This window comes from Poecilia reticulata, linkage group LG18 (assembly GCF_000633615.1).
Source record: "Poecilia reticulata strain Guanapo linkage group LG18, Guppy_female_1.0+MT, whole genome shotgun sequence".
NCBI classification, from domain to species: Eukaryota; Metazoa; Chordata; class Actinopteri; order Cyprinodontiformes; family Poeciliidae; genus Poecilia; species Poecilia reticulata.
In genome coordinates, this window is record NC_024348.1 from 10,270,921 (window position 1) to 10,290,743 (window position 19,823).

The 19,823-nt window shown below is 41.5% G+C and overlaps 1 protein-coding gene across 2 annotated transcripts; it reads right to left on the reverse strand.

Moving 5' to 3' along the window:
- Positions 1 to 257: 257 nt before the first annotated feature.
- dvl2 (dishevelled segment polarity protein 2) lies at positions 258 to 17,843 on the reverse strand. Of its 2 annotated transcripts, none has more exons than XM_008435442.2 (15): positions 17,300 to 17,843; positions 10,771 to 10,840; positions 9,174 to 9,328; positions 6,122 to 6,231; positions 5,782 to 5,911; positions 5,446 to 5,536; positions 5,249 to 5,318; positions 5,014 to 5,153; positions 4,767 to 4,843; positions 4,608 to 4,675; positions 4,395 to 4,529; positions 3,833 to 3,964; positions 2,196 to 2,372; positions 1,821 to 2,045; positions 258 to 1,041 (listed from the first exon to the last, which is right to left on the reverse strand). In XM_008435442.2, the coding sequence occupies exons 1-15, from the start codon at positions 17,458 to 17,460 to the stop codon at positions 491 to 493; spliced, it is 2,292 nt and encodes a 763-aa protein (XP_008433664.1). In that variant the 5' UTR covers positions 17,461 to 17,843; the 3' UTR covers positions 258 to 490. The 2 variants fall into 2 exon arrangements, with proteins under 2 accessions (XP_008433664.1, XP_008433663.1); XM_008435441.2 differs by lacking the exon at positions 17,300 to 17,843 and adding an exon at positions 10,929 to 11,520.
- Positions 17,844 to 19,823: the final 1,980 nt, after the last annotated feature.

Consider the following 19,823-nt stretch of genomic DNA (forward strand, 5'->3'; position numbering starts at 1 on the left):
AAAAAAAAAAAGAACAAAACAAAACATACCATGCATTCAGGACTGGATCCTTCTTCCAGTACATGGTGTACCTAGCGCCCTCTAGTGTTAAACTCTGCTCTGTGTGGCACCAGGGAGGGCAGATCTGAGATCAGCGTCTCAAGCTACAGAGCAGCTCCGCCAGACTCCTAAACGCTGTGCTGAAACTTTGCTTCAAACACAGAAGAAGTACCCGAACAGACGAGTCTTTCTGAACCGTTAAAGCTGTACTTTTTTTTTTTTTTTTATTTAAGCAGAAACTAAACTTATTGGTACATTTAATCAAACCATATTCCATATCAGCTTGCTTTTTTTTTTATTTCTTCTGTAATTTTAAACCCTGTTTTACCTAATTTATAACCAAAGCCCTTCCTCCGATGGGCGGCGTGAGCTCGCCGAGCAGAACCGTACGCTGCCTTCACACGAATAACAGATCAGCGCAAAGAAAAACAAAAACAAAACAGAAAGCAATCTACATGACGTCCACAAAGAACTCGCTGGGGTTGCCCATGGCCAGGTGGAACGACTGACGGGACGCGGTCAGCTCTGGAGGCACAGAGCCCAGGTCACGGGTGGGAGGGGCCCCCGGAGGGCCCCCCGGTGTAGAGGAGGGAGGAGGGGGCAGAGCCTGGTGCATGGGGGCTGCCGACAGCTGCTGCGGGTGCTGGAGAGCGTGGGCGGCCATGGCCGGGTGTGGATGCTGGGGCACCATCATCAGCATCATGGGGTTGTAGGGCAGGATGCCCGGCGGGTACGGGGACATGTGGGGGGGCTGCGGCATCCGGTGGTGGTGGGAGCGCTGCGACGAGGCGTGGCTGTGCTCGCTGGGGGCCGACGAGCCGTGGCCGCGCCTCAGGCTGCCGCGGGTGGAGTACTCCGATTCACTGCCGCTGCCGGAGCGCGACTCGGCGCCGCCGCCGTCTCCGGAGGGGGATTTCTCCCCCCCGCCCACGGTGCTGCCAGGGCCCTTGCTGCTGCGCCGCCGCTCGCCCTCGCTCCTCGTCGAGCCGCTGCTTCGGCTCCCTGAGGAGGAACAGAGGACAAAAACCGTCTCACTCTGCTTTTTCCAGATCTAAATGTTCTCATTTCAGTCGGTTTGGGTCAAAAGTAGGAAAATTCTGTTGAGCGCCAATTTCCTAAACTATTCAAAACTAGTGAATATAACGGGAAGCCGTGTATTCCTAATCCAAAAATTCTAAAATTCAAATTAACTAAAAAAATAAAATAAAATAAAAAAAATGCAAGTAAAATGTCTTGCATTAAATGTCTCGGAGGTGCCAAAAATCAAGCCAACTGGGATTTTTGGTTTATTTGATTATTTATCAACGTGGTACTTTTTTTTTTTTTTTTTCACTGGACAAATAATAATAATCAATTTAATTTGTACCGCACTTTGCATTAGAAAAAATCTCAAAGTGCTACACAGTGCAACTAAAAACGTAGATAAAATCAACGATGAAATCAAATGTACTCAAATAAAATTTTAACATTTTATCCTACATACATTAAAAGCATGAGTTTCCGTACATTTTTAACCAGAGTGTCACGCAGTGGTTTACATAAAATTTGCTTGATTTTGTAAACATGTAGGTTCAGATTGACCCCAGAAAACATGTATTAATATTAAAATGATCGCAGCACAAACTAAACTTTTTGCTGCACAAACATTTGACACAAATTCTGTTTGAAGGAGGAGGGGAGTCAAAAGTCAAAAGTTCAAAACTGAGTCCATGATAGCTGAAGTTGAAGAATCCCTAAAACGTCTTTTTTTGTTTAAATGATTATAAACTATATTTCGTCACCTTCGCTGTGCTGGCTGCCCGTGCTGCCCGGAGCGTAGCTGTAGCTGGTGAGTTCATGGTACGGAGGCGGCTGGCTGGAGTAGGGATGCGCTGCGTAGGGCTGGTAGGGGAAGGTGTGCATCACGGGCCAGGGGGAGGCGCCGGGGAGCGGCAGGGGGGCTAGGGTGTCCTGATCCGAGGCGCCGCTGGAGCCGTCGTTGTCGTTCAGCGCCAGGTTGGCCATGTCTGGGTGGGAAGTAAAAGGACAGAATAGATTTAACACACCAACAAATTAATCAAGAGGAGTTTTACTCTTTTGCATATAAACCTCTGCTTATCAGAATATACGCCGTCCGCAATTTCCTTTGGATTGAGATTAACATTGCAGCGACTCACAGTTCTCACAGTCGCTCAGATCTCCGAACACGTAGTAGCACTGCTCGGAGAAGGTGATCTTGTTGACGGTGTGTCGGATGAAGCCGGCCTTCAGAAGGTTGCTGGCGTACTTCCTGGCTTCCCGGCGGTCCTGGAATCCCTCGATGTGGTGGAAGAGCCACTCCACTACGTCTGAGCCTAAAGGAGACGGAGACCAAGAGAGAGAGAGAGAGAGACGGATTCTCAGTGGCACCCAGCAAATAAACGAAACATTCATCTCCGGTCAGACAGTAACAGACAGGAGGTTGATATCAGCCCGTTTCATCCGGTCCAAAGTCTTCATGCAAATTTCTCGGGAAAACGGAGCGTCTTCAGTCAGAGGCTTCTTCAAATTCACTGTGTTACAGACAGCTACAACAGCCACCACTACATACAATAACTCTCTTATACAAGTTACACTAACATTTCATTTACCTCTGGGATCTATAAAGTAGTTTTCAATTTGAATTGACTTTAATTGAAAAGTGGTTTTGGATTGGACAAAAATGCTAACCTTAAGATTTAAGAATAGCTTTGCCACAACCCTTCCAGAAAACATCCAGTCACAGTAAAAGTATGAGGTTGAGTCGCCACTTGTTTGATGTTTGGCTAAATATTAGCGGAGTGCCTTCATGTCTTGACTGGATTTATGATGTTGACCTCTACATTAGAGAAAATCCACAGTGAATTTAAACCCTAAACATTGTGTAATCAATCTTTTCTGACCGATCACAGCGATTTAAAAAGCCTGACTTGCTGATTTTTTTTTTAAATGTCTTGATGCTGTCAGGTGTTATAAGGTCACAACACACCTTCCATGTTCCACTGTTATTTTATTGAAAATAACTGAACGTTTTCTGTCAGCCAGCTCTCTCATCGCAGAGCAAAAGGGGCAGTGGGGGCTTTTCATACCTCTGCAACTGTAAGCAAGATTTTTAGTTAAAACTTTATTTCACCAGGCAAAACTTTTATGAACAATTTCTTATTTACGTCAGCCTGAATGTACCAAAATGCTTACGATCCATGGATGAGTTGGGCTTAACATGTTTAAGTATTGCCAGTCACCCAAGATTAAGGGAATCGGGGGTTAACCAGTCGGTCCACCCCTAATATTCAAACAAATGGTTTAAATGCATCATTAATCACCAAAAATAAGCTAGAAAAACATCAGATGAAATTATACCACTGCAGACAATCATGAACACCCAGAGTATAAAATAGTGAAACATGTTGTTCTAAGGCAACTTCAGAATCCCAAAATAAAGTTGAGGAACTCCATAGTAATTTGTTTTCAATGTCTGTAAGCTGCAGGATTTTACGATATAAACAAGTCAGATAAAATAAATTCAAAATAAAAAGCACCAAATTTGGGCTAACGTGTAGATTTTCTAATTGCCGCTTGTGAGTCAGCTTGCAGGTGATTCCAATTTGGCGCATGTTTCCAGCCAGAACAAGTATTTCCATTCGTAGGATTGGGATTTTCCCTCCCTCCCACAGGTCACACGGTTTTAATTCTGGGAGCATAATGGCTGGCCTGTAACCCCCAGAGAGCCACAGAGAGCTGAGGTTTTTTTCCTTTTTTTTTCCTGCAGGAGTTTCTCTTTTTCTTTTCGTCTTACCCAGGAAGGCGTTGGGGATGGTGATTTTAAGCCACATGCGATCCCTGACCTCCAGTCCCGACTCCGGTGAAGCCATGGCCTTGGCGACGGACGCCATGTCAGAGTGCAGCGACAAGTTAAAGTCGTCGAAACCTGGAGGGAAACAGAAGCACACAAAGCTTTACAATTTCAAAACTCAAACATGCTGTATTGATCCCGAAAGGGAAACGAAATACCACCAGTCAGGATCACTTTACTTTCCCACATTTTCAAATCATCGCCATCACATAACATCTTGATGAAATAAACTGCAGTTTGCAGTCGTAAGGAGACGTAAATGTATAAAAGTTCAACAGAAGCTAACACAAACCCACCCGGACTCCATCAGATCAAAATCAAGAGGAGAAGCACATCAAAGCATCTAGCACTTATCACACAGACAAACAGACAGAGGTAAACAGGATTTGTGGGCTAACGTCATTAAAAAGATAAAAGATTAACGGAAACGAAGCCAGCAGAACTTGTGTCATTCCGAACCTCGTCTGGCTAAAACTGAGCAAACAGAGTTGAAAAGCAGACTCACGTTCAGTCTCGGTGACGGAGGAGGAGGAGGTGATGGTGCTGAGGGAGGAGCTGCCCGGATAGGGAGGGTAGGCCCCGGTCATGGCCACAGAGTGGCTGACCCACGCCGCGGGGTCGATGGGTCGGATCGGCTCATCTGGCAGAGGAAGAGGAGGAAGAGCTGACCCACTGCGGCGTTTGTCTACCGGAGGACCCGAGGGGCTCGTGTACTCACTGCGAGGCAGCGTGAAGTAGCCCTGAGGGGCCGGGTCCCAGCACTTGGCCACCGTCAGTATGATGGGTCTGCCAAAGCCAAAAAAAAAACAAAAACACACCGATCAGTCCACATCCGAGGCAGAACCGGAAGCATGCGGACTGGAAATCGGCGACTCACCCTGGTTTGTGTACGATCTCTCTGAGAACTCGCACCGCGTCGTCGTTACTCATGTTCTCAAAGTTAATGTCATTCACCTTCCGACGACAAAAAAAAGTTTATTGAAATACTAAACAGTGTTGCAGATTCATCTATTCTGCTTCTGTTTTTTTTTTTTGTTTTTTTTTTATTATTCAAGGTTTACAACGCAAAATATTAACAGACGCAGCCGTGCCGAAGCATCAATGCATCATTTGTCTCTGCAGACCTGCAGCAGCATGTCTCCGGGTTCGATGCGTCCATCCGCAGCCACAGCCCCGCCCTTCATGATGGAGCCGATGTAGATGCCGCCGTCCCCTCTTTCGTTGCTCTGGCCCACAATGCTAATACCCAGGAAGTTGTACTTCTCTGCATTGTTGAGACATCAGAGCGGGTCTTTAAAAACGAGCTAAAAGAGTGCATTTTGTCGTTCAACTAAAATATTACTACCGCCGAGTACCGACCCATGTTGAGCGTGACGGTGATGATGTTCAGGGACATCGTGGAGTCCGTCACGCTGCTGAATGACGAGGCCTAACAAACAAATTGATTCAATTACTACATTTGTGTTAAACTTTTAATAAGTTCAAACCATGTAAAAAAAAAAAAAGAAACAAATCACTAAATTTGCGGGAGAGGGTGTCGGAAGTGCTTGTTGTACCCTTTCCAGCCGTGGGGGGCGCTGTTTCCTCCGCCGACGATGTCGTTTCAGAAGCCTGGAGGCAGTGCTCTGCTCTGTGGCGCTGCTGAACCTACAAGTATACAGATCAGGAAAAAAGGTCAGCAGGAAGGCGGCATCCTCTCCTCAACTGTGCTGCAACTCAGAGAAGAAAACAGAAAAGCAAGAATACAAACAAACTAAAGCTACTGAGATTTAGCAAAAGTTGTGCAAAGTGATCAAAGTTTCCTTTCTGATCTTCTCCTTTTGTTTCTATAAAGATGTTGATCCAGACTGCGTATTCAGATTGTCCCAATAGTTTCGCCCTTCGTCTTTCACCTGCTCATGGTGTCGTCATCCTCAGAGTCACAGAAGCTGGTCGTGTCCAGCTCGCTGCTCATCACTGTGCTGGAGCTCTCGTACCCTGCCAGGTGGCGCTCCAGGCGGCTCTGGCCGTTCATGCGGGGCCCTTGAAAATAAACAGAAAACGGGAGAAATCGTGCCGGATGAAGTTTCACGTTTTCCTGTTTTCCTTTTGCAGAGTGGAAAACATTCCACAGTCGAACATTCCTTGATCCTATCTGCCAGCGTTTGGAAGGGTGGAGGCGGGCCAGGTCTGGATAAAGCTCCGTGATAATGGACTGTTTTTTTGTGAGCGCGGAGATGTGGGGTTTCTCACCGTGCTGATCCACGCTCTCTCTGTGGCGGGGTCTCTCCCTCCTGAACGAAACCACGGACTCGGTTTCAGTCTGATCGTCCAAAGTCTCCACGCTGCCCGTAGCATTGGGACTGCAGAGCATAGCAGACATTCAATATTTGAACCATTTTCTGCAATCGTAAAATTTGCAGCTGCCCCTGCGCTTCTTTGAGGATATTTTTTTTAAAGCTCAATGAACCGTTTCGGGTCACGAATGATGAGATTGAGATTGTTTTTTTTTTGTTTTTTTTTAAACACAGCATGCCTGACGGTCAGCTTTTAGTTACAGGCAATGATCCAGTTACCTGTCACTTCAATGAAGTTTTTCACATCTGACACCAACACCTGATATGATCTCATCATATTACAATGAATCCAGAAACTAAAGCAGTCATCTCCCGTGGCTTGAATCTCCTGAGAGGATCGGATAACCGCGGATCCATCGGCAGCTCGAGTATAAGCGCTGTTTTGGTATTACAATGGAGGCGAAACCCGATTCCAGGCACAAAGGCAAATGTTGTGCCAAATGTTAAACCCATGCAGGTAATTCCATCATTGTGTGAAGAGGGATCCATTATCTTCCACTTCACTCTTTGATGCCTCCCCTGGTATGATTTCAGGTGTGTCCCACCGGCAGTGGTCCTTCATTAAGAAACGCTCATGAACTGAGCGTGACCAAAAACACTCGAGTTGTTGCTGCAAATGAGATGCGTTACTCTCTGGTTCCAATCCATTTACTCCAGAGGGAAGAACCGATCTGGGAGTGATTTCACGCCCAACTTACCGGTTTTCCAGTTACGATCTGGGGAAGCAGTTGCATATGCACTCGGTGATCAGGCCGTCTAACACGGTGCCCTTGGTCACCAAAAAAAATTTTTTTTTAATCTAATGACATGGTTAAATTCTCCATGTGCTCTCCAGCTTCCTGTATTTACATTTTGCTCCCCCACCCTGAAAAGATTACAAGTTAACAAAATCTGTTAACTGATTCGGACCAACGTAAACAAACCAGGTGTGAAAACGTCTCTCAAAAGTCTTCGGACTTTCTCACTTTAACGGATTCTTCAGACTTGGGATAGAGAGGAAATTCTTTCTAACATAGAAATATTCACTCTGTCACTGATCTGCAGATTTATAATATACTCCGGAAAGCAATAGCTGTTTAGACTTGACAATTGTTTAAACTTTAAATACTGCTTTAGTACATATTTTCCTAATAATAGAATGTGTCCTCCGATTTAGAGGAAGATCCAATAAATCACATGCTTCATTTTATTCTTTTTCCCCAACACTGGTTTATTTGAAGGAAGAAGTCGAGAACAACTCAGACTAATAGTTGTCCTCTAAACAAGAATATGTAGAAAAATAAAGAGGATAACTGGAAAACAGCACTTTGCTTCTGCGTGTTAGCAATGAAAGAAATCATCAGTTTCTCAAACACTTATTGTGTTTGTTTCAACATCACAGCTAAATAATGAGTTTTATAGATAAATGCATTATTTGACGACAAATCCCTAACTAAAAAGCCAACAGTTGTGAGATTTCTCACATTGCAACAACCTTTTTCGAATGCGACTCCTCTAAATTTAAGCGATGGTCGTTATTGTTCTGCTAAAGCCTCCAAGACTTTCCTTCAGAGGCACGTTTGGAGCACCGTTCAGTAACGGCTTTCTAAAGTCTAAATCCGTTTTTAACGTAATCTTCAGCTAAAAAACCAATCATATGACTGGCTGAACGTGGGAGCTGTGAGTAAACCTGCTTATGTTTACCTCAGCTGGTTTTTAGACACCTTGAAGCTTCGCTGCTACCAGGACTACTGGTACGCAGAGAACTTGACTTTTGTTGAACCATTTTCTTTAGTTGTAGTTTAATAGTTATAATGTCCACCGTTCAGAAATGTGCAAACAAAATCAAACCCATTTGTCTTTTATTCAGTTCTATTAAACACAACGCCAATCACATTTATTGACATGGTCTGATAAAGATGCATGGAAAGTCTTTTAATAAATGAGTTTAATTGCAGGAATCTCACAGTGAAGATATGTAGAAAACTTAACCCTTTAAAATGAGTTTATTTATTTAGCAGGAGTAAAAAAATGATATGAAATACCTAAGAAAACCCCTGCAATTAATGGCCGACCTGCTGTTAATACTGAAACATAACAGAGCTAATTTTTCATTTAGCATTTTTGCTAACTTTGAAAACATTCACTGCACTTAGGTCCTGCTAAATCAATTTTTCTGAATAAACTGAAAAACACTAATTTACTTGGTTGTTTTGTAAACTCTCAGTTGAATAAAGTTCGACACCTGCGTTGAAATTTTGTTTATCATTACAAATACTTCACATATTTAAGACATTCATATACACGCTCTTATTTTGAAGTGGTTGAAAACTATTCACATTGTCCACCTCTACGGACAGAAAGATTTTTTTTCATGAATGCTCCTAAAATAACTGGCTTATATGGCTGTCATGGAGACTCGTTGATCCAAATATGCCCCTGTTGGCCAGAGCACTACAACAGTGAGTTTTGTAGAATTTGACCTATCACTGTGAATAGTTACATTTTTAATATGAACTTTTTAAATAATTAAAATTAACACACATTTGCTTTTCTTGCATAATAAGTTCTCCTTTCTTTTAAGTGTGGCTTAAAAAATGGACCACTGAGCGTATAAGCATAAATTTAAAAAAATGTCCCAGGCACATTTAATTTAACTGGGAGTAAAAAACTGTTGCACCAGAGATTTTCTTTAAAAAAAATTTTTAATTGAGTAACTGCTCAGTATAGATAACAGGAGTGGCTTCAGGTAAGATCAGTTACAAGATCTCTGCAGTATTCCTGCAGGAACCCGATACAGAGAGCGTGAGCTGCTCAAGAATTTCTCTGTCAAAGACACAGAAAAAAAAAAAAAAAAAGTTTACACCAAACTTTAAGTACAAGGTCTGGAAAACCTTCATGTCCAGCATCCAGGTCATGTCCTACAGGGTTTACTGTAGAGTAAATGAGAACAACTGTGCTTTGCTTACTGGAAGGAGGGTGGTCTGGAGTCCCCGATGCCCCCTGTCCTCTCTGCAGGTGGGGGTGGCAGGGGCGGTGGAGGTGGTGAAGGCTGGGCGGTTGTTTCCACAGGGGGCACCACCGCAACTGGAGGCTCTGCAACGGGAGTCTCCGAAGACACCAACTAAGAAAAGAGAGAGACAAACAGAATAAGTGGCGACGAGTTAGAGAAGGACGTACAGGATGGCAAAAAAAGAGAAAATAAACCTATATGTTGAAGCTGAAAGCGAGAGGAGTGGTTGAGAAATTCAGAAGACTGAAAGGAGGAGGAGAAAGGAGGGGAAACGTCTACCATGTCAATTACTTTGACATAGAAACACTCGACTCTTTTCAGACAAACGTCTCAAGGGCAAACTGAAACGCTATCCCACACTTAACCTGTCTCCCTTCATTATCCAGGAAAACTGGCCACACACACAAACAGCAACAATCAGGATGAAAGCCGCGCAGCCTCGGATTACAAGGCGCATGAAACACACAGACAGGAAGGGAGTGAGACTGAAAAATGGAGGGATAAAAAGTTTCAATCCAGAGGTCTCATCACTTTGACGTCGTTGCTCTGAAACGCATTACGCCGCATTAGTGTCACGAATTTTAAAACGTTGACAGTAAAGCGTTTCCTGTAAATGAGCTCCGTCTGCAGAAACGATCCCAAACGATCGGCAACATGTGGACAGACGTCCCTGCATGGAAAGACTTTGGGGATTCCTGCTCCAGTCTGCAGATCACATATCAGCTCCTCTGCTCTCCAACCTTTGTTCTCCTTTTCCTTTAATGTTTTTTTTTTATTTTTTCTCCTGCCTCGATCTTATGCACTTAGCAGATGCTCCAGCCCCCAGACCTACGTTTCTGGGCCAAGTCTCGGTGTTCTGTCTTTGTTCGGATCCAAGCTGCAGGGTGGGGTGAAACAGCTGGGACTTCCACCAGAGAAAAGGAAAAGTATTACAACAGTTGTTTTGGCAAATCGCTTTACTGTAAGCATTCACAGGCCTTGCGACACCGAGCCAGAACTGGAGCATCATCGGACAAAGTCAGAAACGGGGGACCTTTCTTTATGTCCAGCAGGTAGGAAGCAGCTGTGCTCTACCAATGGAAGACGTTTCACTGGAGTTAATTAGTGACGAAATGTCAAGAATATGCGGACTTTAAACTAGACTCAAAGGGTCTGCAGCATAACTTCGATACCAACATTTCAGACGCAAGACTCTTCCACGAAATCATATGCAAAAACTCACTTACTGCAATGTTCAGATTCCTTTCTCGCTCCCCTGGACTAAACTAAAAGATTTAGCTCTGAATCCGTTTACTGGATCACATTTATGTTGATTTCCATCCATCCATTGTTTAAGTGGAGATCATAAAACCCTCTTTTCTCTTCTGAAGTTAAGGAACTTCTTTATAAGCCAGATGAGAAATGTAACTTCTAAACATTGAGTGTACATTTAATGAGTGTACACTGAGTGTACAAAAGCCTCCACGGAAAATTCAGAAATATTTGAATAAAAGCCAACATGTGTAGAAAATTGTCACAAAAAAAAAAAAAAGAACAAGTTTACATCTTCTTACCCACGACACCACTCTGCCGTTAAAACAAGGCAACTTGGCGCCATCATCGGAAATCTCTTCCTTCACCACCCTGGAGAAAGAAAAAAGGAAAGAAGAGATTCAGGAAGCATAAACTGCTCTATTTTCACAACACTGGTGACGGATGAATGTGGTCTCACAGTAGCACAGCTGAGCGGAGGAACATGTTGCTCAGAAGGAGAACAGTGAAAATGTTGGGAGTCAACGAGTCGACACGTCCAGATAAATGCATTTGTCTCAAACCAGGAACACGCGAAGTGAAAACATGACGGTGATTCTCCTTGCAACGTTTTTCCTTTGGGGCAGCGAACATCCATCCATCCATAGATCCATCCATCCATAGATCCATCCAGCCATCCATCATATTTAACAGCAGGCACGGTCTTGATGTACGTTTGCTAAAGTATTACCAAATATTACACTCAGGCACTCTTTGCAATTACAATATTGCACACAGTGAAGGTGGAATAATGGCTAGTTTGATACATTGTGAAGCTCAATCTGAAACACAAAATGTGTTTTATTTATTTTTTAGTCAAGCTGTGCAAATAAACAATAACAAAGAAGGGGAACCGGTGGAAAAATACCAATTTTCCCTAGTCAGGAATGACCACAAAAACGTGATGTATGGTTGTATGATTTGCTCTAAAATAAACATTCAATATTTCAATGAAACAAAGCTGTAAGGTTTGAATTTCTCTCTCTTTTTTTGCCTTATTTTGATGTCATTTACAATTTTCTGTTTCCAGAAAATAGCAAAACAGTTGAAACACTGGGTTCCTTTAAATCAGAGCTGCTTTTGATAAATAATACATTGATCAATATATTTTGATTCTGTTCTGTACTGTACAAACACAACTCCAAGTCTCAATGAGATTTATCTGGATAAATAAATGTAAAATTAAATTAAAAACATTGTTTGAATACCCAATTCGCTGTCAGGAATTCCTGAAATCAGCTAAAATGTGTTAATACCTGTAGGAAGCTTCTCCAGAGGAACATAAACCACTTTTTTTTTTTTGGAACAATAAATGAATTGGTCATTTTATTGGTTTTGCAAAGGCGTCAGATGGGAAGCGGCAGGACTGGATGTGATAGTAGTCACTCTGAACAATACGCGTTATCCTAAAGGAGGCGGCGGCTTTCACAAGCATCCCAGAAACAGCCTGGTGCCGCGCTAAAAATATGCTTCTGGTCTATTTCTAATGGAAGATGTGTCGAACTGCACACAGCGGGCGAGGCAGACGGGCAGTCGGACAGCAGCAGCGCTGAACATATGGAGAGAAAAACATGTCAAGCAAACCAACTTCATGCAGCCGCTAAAATATCCCACAGGTTTCCTTTGATTTTTTTTTTTTTTTAAACAACACACCGTAAAACGGATCAAATCAGTCAGGAAATGTTAGAAAATAAAAACCCACAATCAGAGAAATTACCAAGTAACATTCCTTTGTTTTGGTTGTCTTTCTTTGGATGTTTTTGTGACCTGATCAACTTGAAATCACAAGTTTACCAAATAAAAAGACAGACACTTTTTTGTTCTCCCACACTGTCTGAAGTTGAATCAGGAGCTTTTCTTGCTTTAAGTCAGTTAAATTTACCACAGATATTTCTATTTGCTGGGATAAATAATTTTGGGTAATTCCGACATAAAACAAGAAAGGTTTGGTTTGATTTAACTTCAGACAGTGAGAAAAAAGAAGGTGAATGCGTCTTTATTTGGTGTATGTAAACTTCTGGTTTCACATCTATATGCATTAGATCTATGCAACTAAAAGAAGCTGCTTGCAAATATCAAAAGGCTCAAACGCAGAACCCGCCGTGCGTCCACCTCTGTCCCATCAGAGACAGACAGTATTTGTGAACTTCCCTGCGACACAACGCTATTATTCAAATATTTTTCTCAAACAGGATTACAAAGAGAGCCTCTCAGCCAATATGCAGCCCATTTAGTTGTTTGAGAATCAGTCGGCCTCTGCTGGGCTTTTGAAAGCAGCTGTTGAGTGCCGGTTTAGAGAGAGTCAGCATAAAGCCAGCTTGTTGTGGGAACTGGTGGGAATCTGCAGCAGGAAGCTGGAAGACAGTATTTGTGGACCGCCGGGTGTCGGTTCACAAATGTTTGCTTCATTTATTCAACATTCATATGTCTTCACACACAGTCAGCAGCAGCCGTTATGCAACAATTTTTCCTTCTTTACTACTTAGTCTAATCAAGCAAGTGGAAACTGCTTCAGACAATAAAACAAACACAAGCATCCACGTCTGAGAGACATATGATTCCAGTCTTTAAAAGTATTAAAATCCACTCCGCTGCCGTTCTTCCAGTCCCCTGCAGCCATTACATTCCACCCTCTCAACAGCATCAGCTTTCTAATAATTAATCTTCCTGAAACGGCTCCCTGATGCTCTCCCTGAGCGCAGAAGAGGATCCAGAGACTCCAACCGAGCTCCGCTCTCCCTCCCCGTAGACGATGACCCAGACGACACAGCAAATGGCTGGGATCCCTCCCCTTGAGGTCCAGTGCCGGTTCTGGATCCCCCTCCTCTCCTCCGCCACACACGAGGCTCTGGCCGACAGCTGGCCTCGTACCAGGGCAAATGAAAACACACACTCCTCTCCTGGGTCGACGAGAGAGGAGGGGGGAGGGAAAAAAAATAAATCCCTGCTTCGACTGGACAGCTGACTCGGGAGCTGTGTTTGAATTTTTTTCGTCTGAACTCAGTTGGAGACGTTCGGATGAGTGAATCAGACCCAGCAGCCGGGTTTGAAGTGGGAGGTGGTTTCTACGGCTGATTCTGAGTTTCCGTACTCCGCTGAGTGGGTCGCCCGCTATGTGCGCACAGTCGTCCAGAGTCAAAAACGGTTATGTAACGTCGAGTAACAAAGAGGAAATTTGTCAATGTTTAACATGGCTGGTCGTCTCATGATACAAGTCGATATCAATCTTTTTTTGTTGCTGTTTTAAATTATCTGAAATATGGCGTGATCGCTTCCGTTTTATCCAGTATTTATTTCATGCCTTTCTTCTTATTTTTTAAGCAGTTTTGAGGCTGCTACTGTGCAAGTTACTCAACAAACTGTTGCTAGGTAACCACAGAGCGGGTGAGTTAGTTGATGCCACCTGCCTTTCTGAGTTGGTCCGTGAGAGGTTCAGCCTCTAAAGCGTTTACTCTGCCTACATCCCCCAGAATGCAGTGCGGTTCTGTATTGCAGTTCAGCGAATATTCTATATACTGAATACTTTATCAGATCCACGATCTATTTTTATCACGACAAATCATAAAAATACTCAAATCTCATGTATAATTCAATTGTTTATTTCCTGACTAATTTACAGTCCATTTTCTGACTGTGGCTCCGCATCTAGGACAGCTTATTTATGGAAATAAGACTTTTTCTTGCTTAGCAAACCAAAATACTGCTTTAAAATTGTGATCCGAGAGGGTCAGGAAGGAAAGTGAGTGAAAGGGTCATTTAGTTTTTAACAGAGCAGATTGCAACTTCTCTGTCGGTAATTCCAAAAACAGAACAATAAAAGGAGTCAGACAAAATCCTAAGCTGTGACGTGGCAAAAATCAAAGACAAGTCTCATAATTTAAATATAAATAAATCAAATACTCATCCAGACTGGTAAAATGTTGAAGTCAAATTGTATTCTTTTCCACATTTTTCAAGGATGCGTCAGAACCTTGTGTAAATATTTTCACAGGTAGAAAAGACGAGACCAAGATTACGATACTCAGTTTAACGCAGTATAGCAGGCAGACCATACGGGCAGACTGCAACCACAAAGACGACAGATAAGTAACATTCAAAGTGATTTAAAGTGCTTTGAAAGCCTTTTTATTTGATAAAGCCAATATTTGCAAGAGCTGCAGAACATATCCAAGAAAAATATAAACGTGAACAATAATGATATCGTAATGATAGTCTACTATATTTCAGCTGCTGTGTCTTTGTTACCTGCGACTGATTAAAATATCAGTCCCAGCTGAATGAACTCTTACTACCCTCAATATTCACATTTATTTTATTTAGACGATAATACAAACTTTGGACAACAAATCATTTCATTTTAAGGACCAAGAAGAAGATGTTTGAAATAAAACTAAGATGTTTGCAGCAGTTTCAAATAATAATTTATACACTTTGCTTGGATATTGCCGTTAAACCTTCAAAATAAAAAATGTTTTTTGGCTGTCCAGCTATTTAGAATAAAAATCAATGTTTTGACTTGCAACAGTCCAAAACGGTCAACTTAATTTTGTTGGAAAACTACAGCAACAGATAACGCTCTGCTGTGAGAAACAGAAATCCAATGTTTTTTCCGAGAAAACATGGACGTTCATTCATAAACTAAACATTCTGCGTCTTCAACTCGAGTTTTTCCAACCAAGGGCTCAACATAGAGTCCCAGCTGAAAAAAAAAAAGGAAAGAAAAAATCAAAACAAAAGAGGTAATTTATAATACTCTGGGTATGTTTACGTTGTCAGCAGGGATTTTTACAAGTGCAGCAGTAAATAAACCTCTAGTGTGGTTGACGGAATGCCTCGGTCTGTTGCATAATCACAAAATCCTGTGATGGGTCAAAAATCACAGCCACAAACACACCGAAAGTTACATGAGTAACGGCAGTGACCACGATTCAAAAACTCAGAGTGATTGGAAAATTGGGATGATAAAAAAAGAACAAAGCAGCGGATAATTGTAACGTAGAATCAAAAAGACCCATATTCTTCTAAAATTGTTGAAGATGAAAACCTGAAAAGTTTGTAACCAGCCACACTGAATAGTAGTTTGCTGTACTTTCTAAAAGTGAGGAGGGTTTATTTCCCATCAACAGAGATGGCTGAAAAGCACCCCCCACAGCATGATGCTGCCACCTCCATGTTTTACTGTGGGGATGTTCTGCTGAGGATGGCGCGCAGTGTGACGTTTCCCAGCATGCATCGTGTTTTGGTTAAAAACTTCCATCAAGGTCTCATCTGACCGGGACACCTTCTTCTGCATCTTCTCCCAGCTGAATAGAAATTATTTTTCAAGTATACTGCTCAAAAAAATAAAGGGAACACTTCAGTGTTCACTTAAATGTTAAAGTGTTCCCTTTATTTTTTTGAGCAGTGTATAATCATGTTTATACTTTAAGATTACACACCTATATTAATATTTGTTTTGGTCCCAATATTGAAAAACGTTTAGCTCGGGTATTGTGATGATGTGCCCAATCTATTAGGGTATATCTATTTAGTCTAATTCTGCGTTTTGTGCACTGAGCAACGTCATGCTTCATTATTTATTTCACGTTATATTTAGAAATCCTAATTGCTTAAACTTTCTGAACCATTTGAAAGGTTTGTTGTCATTTTTTTTCAATGTTTCACCAAGATAGTCAAGCTGTTGTTTTTTATCAGTTTCATTTTCTTTATTATTTACTTCACGTTTGCCTTTATACTCCTAATTGCGCTGACTGAACAAATTAAAAGTTGAGCTGCTTATGTTGACCAAGCTTGTGAATCTGATTGTGTTTCAGTGTGTTGTACTGGTGCAGAGTTCTCAAATAAATTTGTAATTCAGTACATTCATGTACGTGTTTGAAAAAAATAAAAAGTTTCAAATCGATTCAAAAATCATCAGATTATTGGATAGTATTATTGGATTATACGATACTAAACCACAGATATCTGTATCGGTATCAAAAATGAAAAAAGCATATTGGTATTTTTAGCACATGTACTATTACAAAATGTAATTAATTTTGTGGTTGTCATATGAGCAAAATTATTAAAGTAAAGCAATCTTGCACAATCGCAAGCTTGAATTCAGGTTTGCCTCTGCAGCCCTGGTGCCATCCAACATGGGGGGAAAAAAACATCCAAAACTACAATGCATTTAACTGAAACCCTGAGGGTCTCACCGGGTGAATAAACCACAAACACACATTCCTCTGCAGGAAAATGCACAGCAGCCACACAGGGGGAGAGAGAGAGAGAGAGAGAGAGAGAGAGAGAGAGAGAGAGAGAAAAAGAGGATTAATTGATAGAGGAGACAGCTATTTCTCTGAGAGGGTCAGGAGAAAGCCAGGGAATGAAAGGATGGCTGGCAAGCCAAAGTGTTGAAGAGGTAGGGAGGAGGGGGAGAAAATCCTGGCTTCAGTCGTGAAGGAAAGAAAAGGCAAGGATTTCACCAGATGATGGGCTGAGGGAGGAAGGAAGGGAGGGAGGGATGAGGATTAGGGCACAGAAAAGCAGCAGGAACAGGGAATGTTTCCCATTGTAATGATGATGTTTAGTGAGAAATGTCCCAACCTGAAGAAGCATCTTTTAAGAATATTTCTATTTATTCTCCCTGCAGCTACAGATGGAAATACCCCTCCGATCTCTAATTTGGTTCAAGTTTAAGTGCCTGCTCCTGCCCTCAAGACACTTCTCGTGAATTAAGACTACCTTTCGTGGCTTTCCTGCTTGTGCAACGCACCGAAAGCAGTAGAGAGGAAAATCAGAGCAGCTCACCCAAAGTCTTGGTCCATAGACTTGAAAAAGAATTTGTAGTTTGGCTTGTTGAGGACCTGTTTGAAATCCAGCAGGGTGATATTTTCTGCAGCTATGGGGATCTTCACCAAGTACGGGGTCTCCTCTTCGTCGATGTGATAGATGATTTTGGTCTCCGCCATCTCGGCGCTGGTTAAAAGCTGGACGTTTTCCCGGAGAGAGACGGGCTGCGAGGGAGCCGAGGTAGCGTTAACTTTGTTGGGGACTCAGCTAGGTAGCTAACGAGATGCAGCCGTGACGGGACGGGGCCGCTGAGATTTTTCAGCCCGAGCCCACGGACACAAAGCGCTGGGAAGTCCTTGCTCTAAACCTCCGTGGACGACTTCGCGCTCACGCCGACGCTCCTTCCCTCCGTTACCGAGGGGCAGAAAACGGCAAACACGCTACATCCACACGGCTAAAACTTCCAGCAACTTTTCCCCCAACAAAAACATAAAGAGGAGGGGGTTGGGGGTGTCTAAAAACTTTTTCACCGCTTGTTGCGAGCCAACGCGGCGTGTGACGTAAGGACGTTCCCCCCCCCCCCAGGTTTTCTTTTTTTTTTTCTTTTTTTTTCTTTTTTTTTACAGCCATGCTCCCTCTACCAGGTAGTGAGTTCAAGGAGTGCCAGGTATATTTAATTAATTAAAAGAATAATGTTTCTTAAACAGATTGGTTTTTAGAATAAGGTTATGTGAAGTTTATATTTGTAATAAGCAAATTCTCTTAAAAGAATGAATATAAAAAATAAAAAAGATGCCGTATGAAGGTGAAGAAATCCTCAGGTATAGTGGAAAGATAGTGATAAGTTCAGGGGTGTTCTGAAATTTTGTCCATTTTTTATTAATTAAAGAAGCCAAAATTCAATTTAATGTGTTTTATTTTACCTTTACTTGCTCTGCAATGAACTAAACAGAGAATATTTAAATTTTTACAGAAAAGAATCACAACTTTAAGTTTGAGCATACAAACAAGGAATTTGACTGAGACTCTGCTTTGCTGCAAATGGAGACATTTGTAACATTGTTAAAAGCAAAACAAATATAAACATCTGTAAATCATTGTGGCAAATACTTTGATATGTTTGTTTTCTTATTGCAAATCAGGCATGCAACTTTTCAACTGTGACCAGAACAGAAAATGGGTCAGTCTTTCCTTCAGAACAGTTGCTGTAAATAACCACGATTAATCAAAAGCCGCATCTATGTCTGATTTAGAGTAGAATTTGCTGGATGTTTGTGGTCCCACCTACTTTGAACCACAGCCAATTCATTCACAGCTGCCACTATTGCTTTTTTTTGTTTGTTTCAAAACGTTTGTTATATTGATCAAAATACAGATAGTTTGATAAGATTATGTACTTTTGATCATTTTTGTCTTCAAGTATTTTATATGCTTTACAGCTAAAGAAAGAGAACTGTGTCATTGAATCTCATTCAAAGTCTGTGGATATAATTAAATGTTTATTAATTAATGTTTTTTTTTTTTTTTTTACAGTTTCAGGATATTTTTTCCTGAATTGTATTTTTTATCATGTCTGATTACTAATTGCTCAAAATGTAAACAAAAAAAACTGGTCAGAATCAGGATTGCTGTAAAAATGTTGCATCCTGGGTTTGGATGATAATACCCAACCATTTATGGTGTAGAAATAAAATGAACTTTTTGGGGGTGGGGGGTCACATATATTTAACATACATTTTAAATACAAAGACATTTTAAAGGGGTTTAAAATATATTTACTGAATATTGGTTTCAATAAGAACTGAAGTTGACAACTACAATTACACAATATGCCTATACTGATCTAAAAAAAAAACACTTTTATGTCTAAATAATGAAGGGACAACATAAAATGAATCGGGGTAATAAACAACATCTACCAAATGTCCTTCTGATTGGTTATGTGTTATTGCTCAGCTGTTTTGGCTGTTGCCAGAAGACATAAAATATATATATATTTTCCTATGATTATCAAATTTATACCAGAAGAAAATATATTCAAGCAGTAGTCTGTGCCAAATGTGGCATTAGGAAAAAATGACCGCCAAGGCGCCTCTTAGAGTAACAACAGTTTATTGGACCTCAGCAGCCGATGCTTTGGTTATACCCAGGTCTGCTACAGACATGAGATGATGGTGTTTTTACAAAACTTAAACTCACAAAAAAAATCTTTTAGCTCATTCACATAAATTAGCAACAGAATCTAGAAAATTGCTTACAAAATTGCTTTAGGCAGGCTGGGTGGTAGCTTTTAATACCCAGTATTAATGCAATATCCTCCTTAGCACCAGATAAAAGCGTATTTTCAATCAATCATCTGCCTTATGTTCAATTTATTAACTTTCTATAACCGCTAGCTGCGCTGAAAACACACAGCTTGCGCATAAACAGGAACAAGTAGAGATTCAGTCGCAGCTCATAGTTTATATGAGTTAAAATACTTTCAAATTAAGCTTTTTAATTTCATCAGTGTTGTTTAACCAGCTTAATTTGAGGAATGATC

What these genes read in the sequence shown, in the direction of transcription:
- dvl2 (XM_008435441.2), bottom strand. Translation starts at nt 11,152, where the DNA reads ATGATGGATGGCTGGATGGATCTATGGATGGATGGATCTATGGATGGA. An exon ending in CCGGAGACATGCTGCTGCAG is followed by an intron (nt 4,844 to 5,013) that starts GTCTGCAGAGAC and finishes TGTCGTCGGAAG; the next exon opens with GTGAATGACATTAACTTTGA. An exon ending in CATCCCCAACGCCTTCCTGG is followed by an intron (nt 2,373 to 3,832) that starts GTAAGACGAAAA and finishes CGTCTCCTTTAG; the next exon opens with GCTCAGACGTAGTGGAGTGG.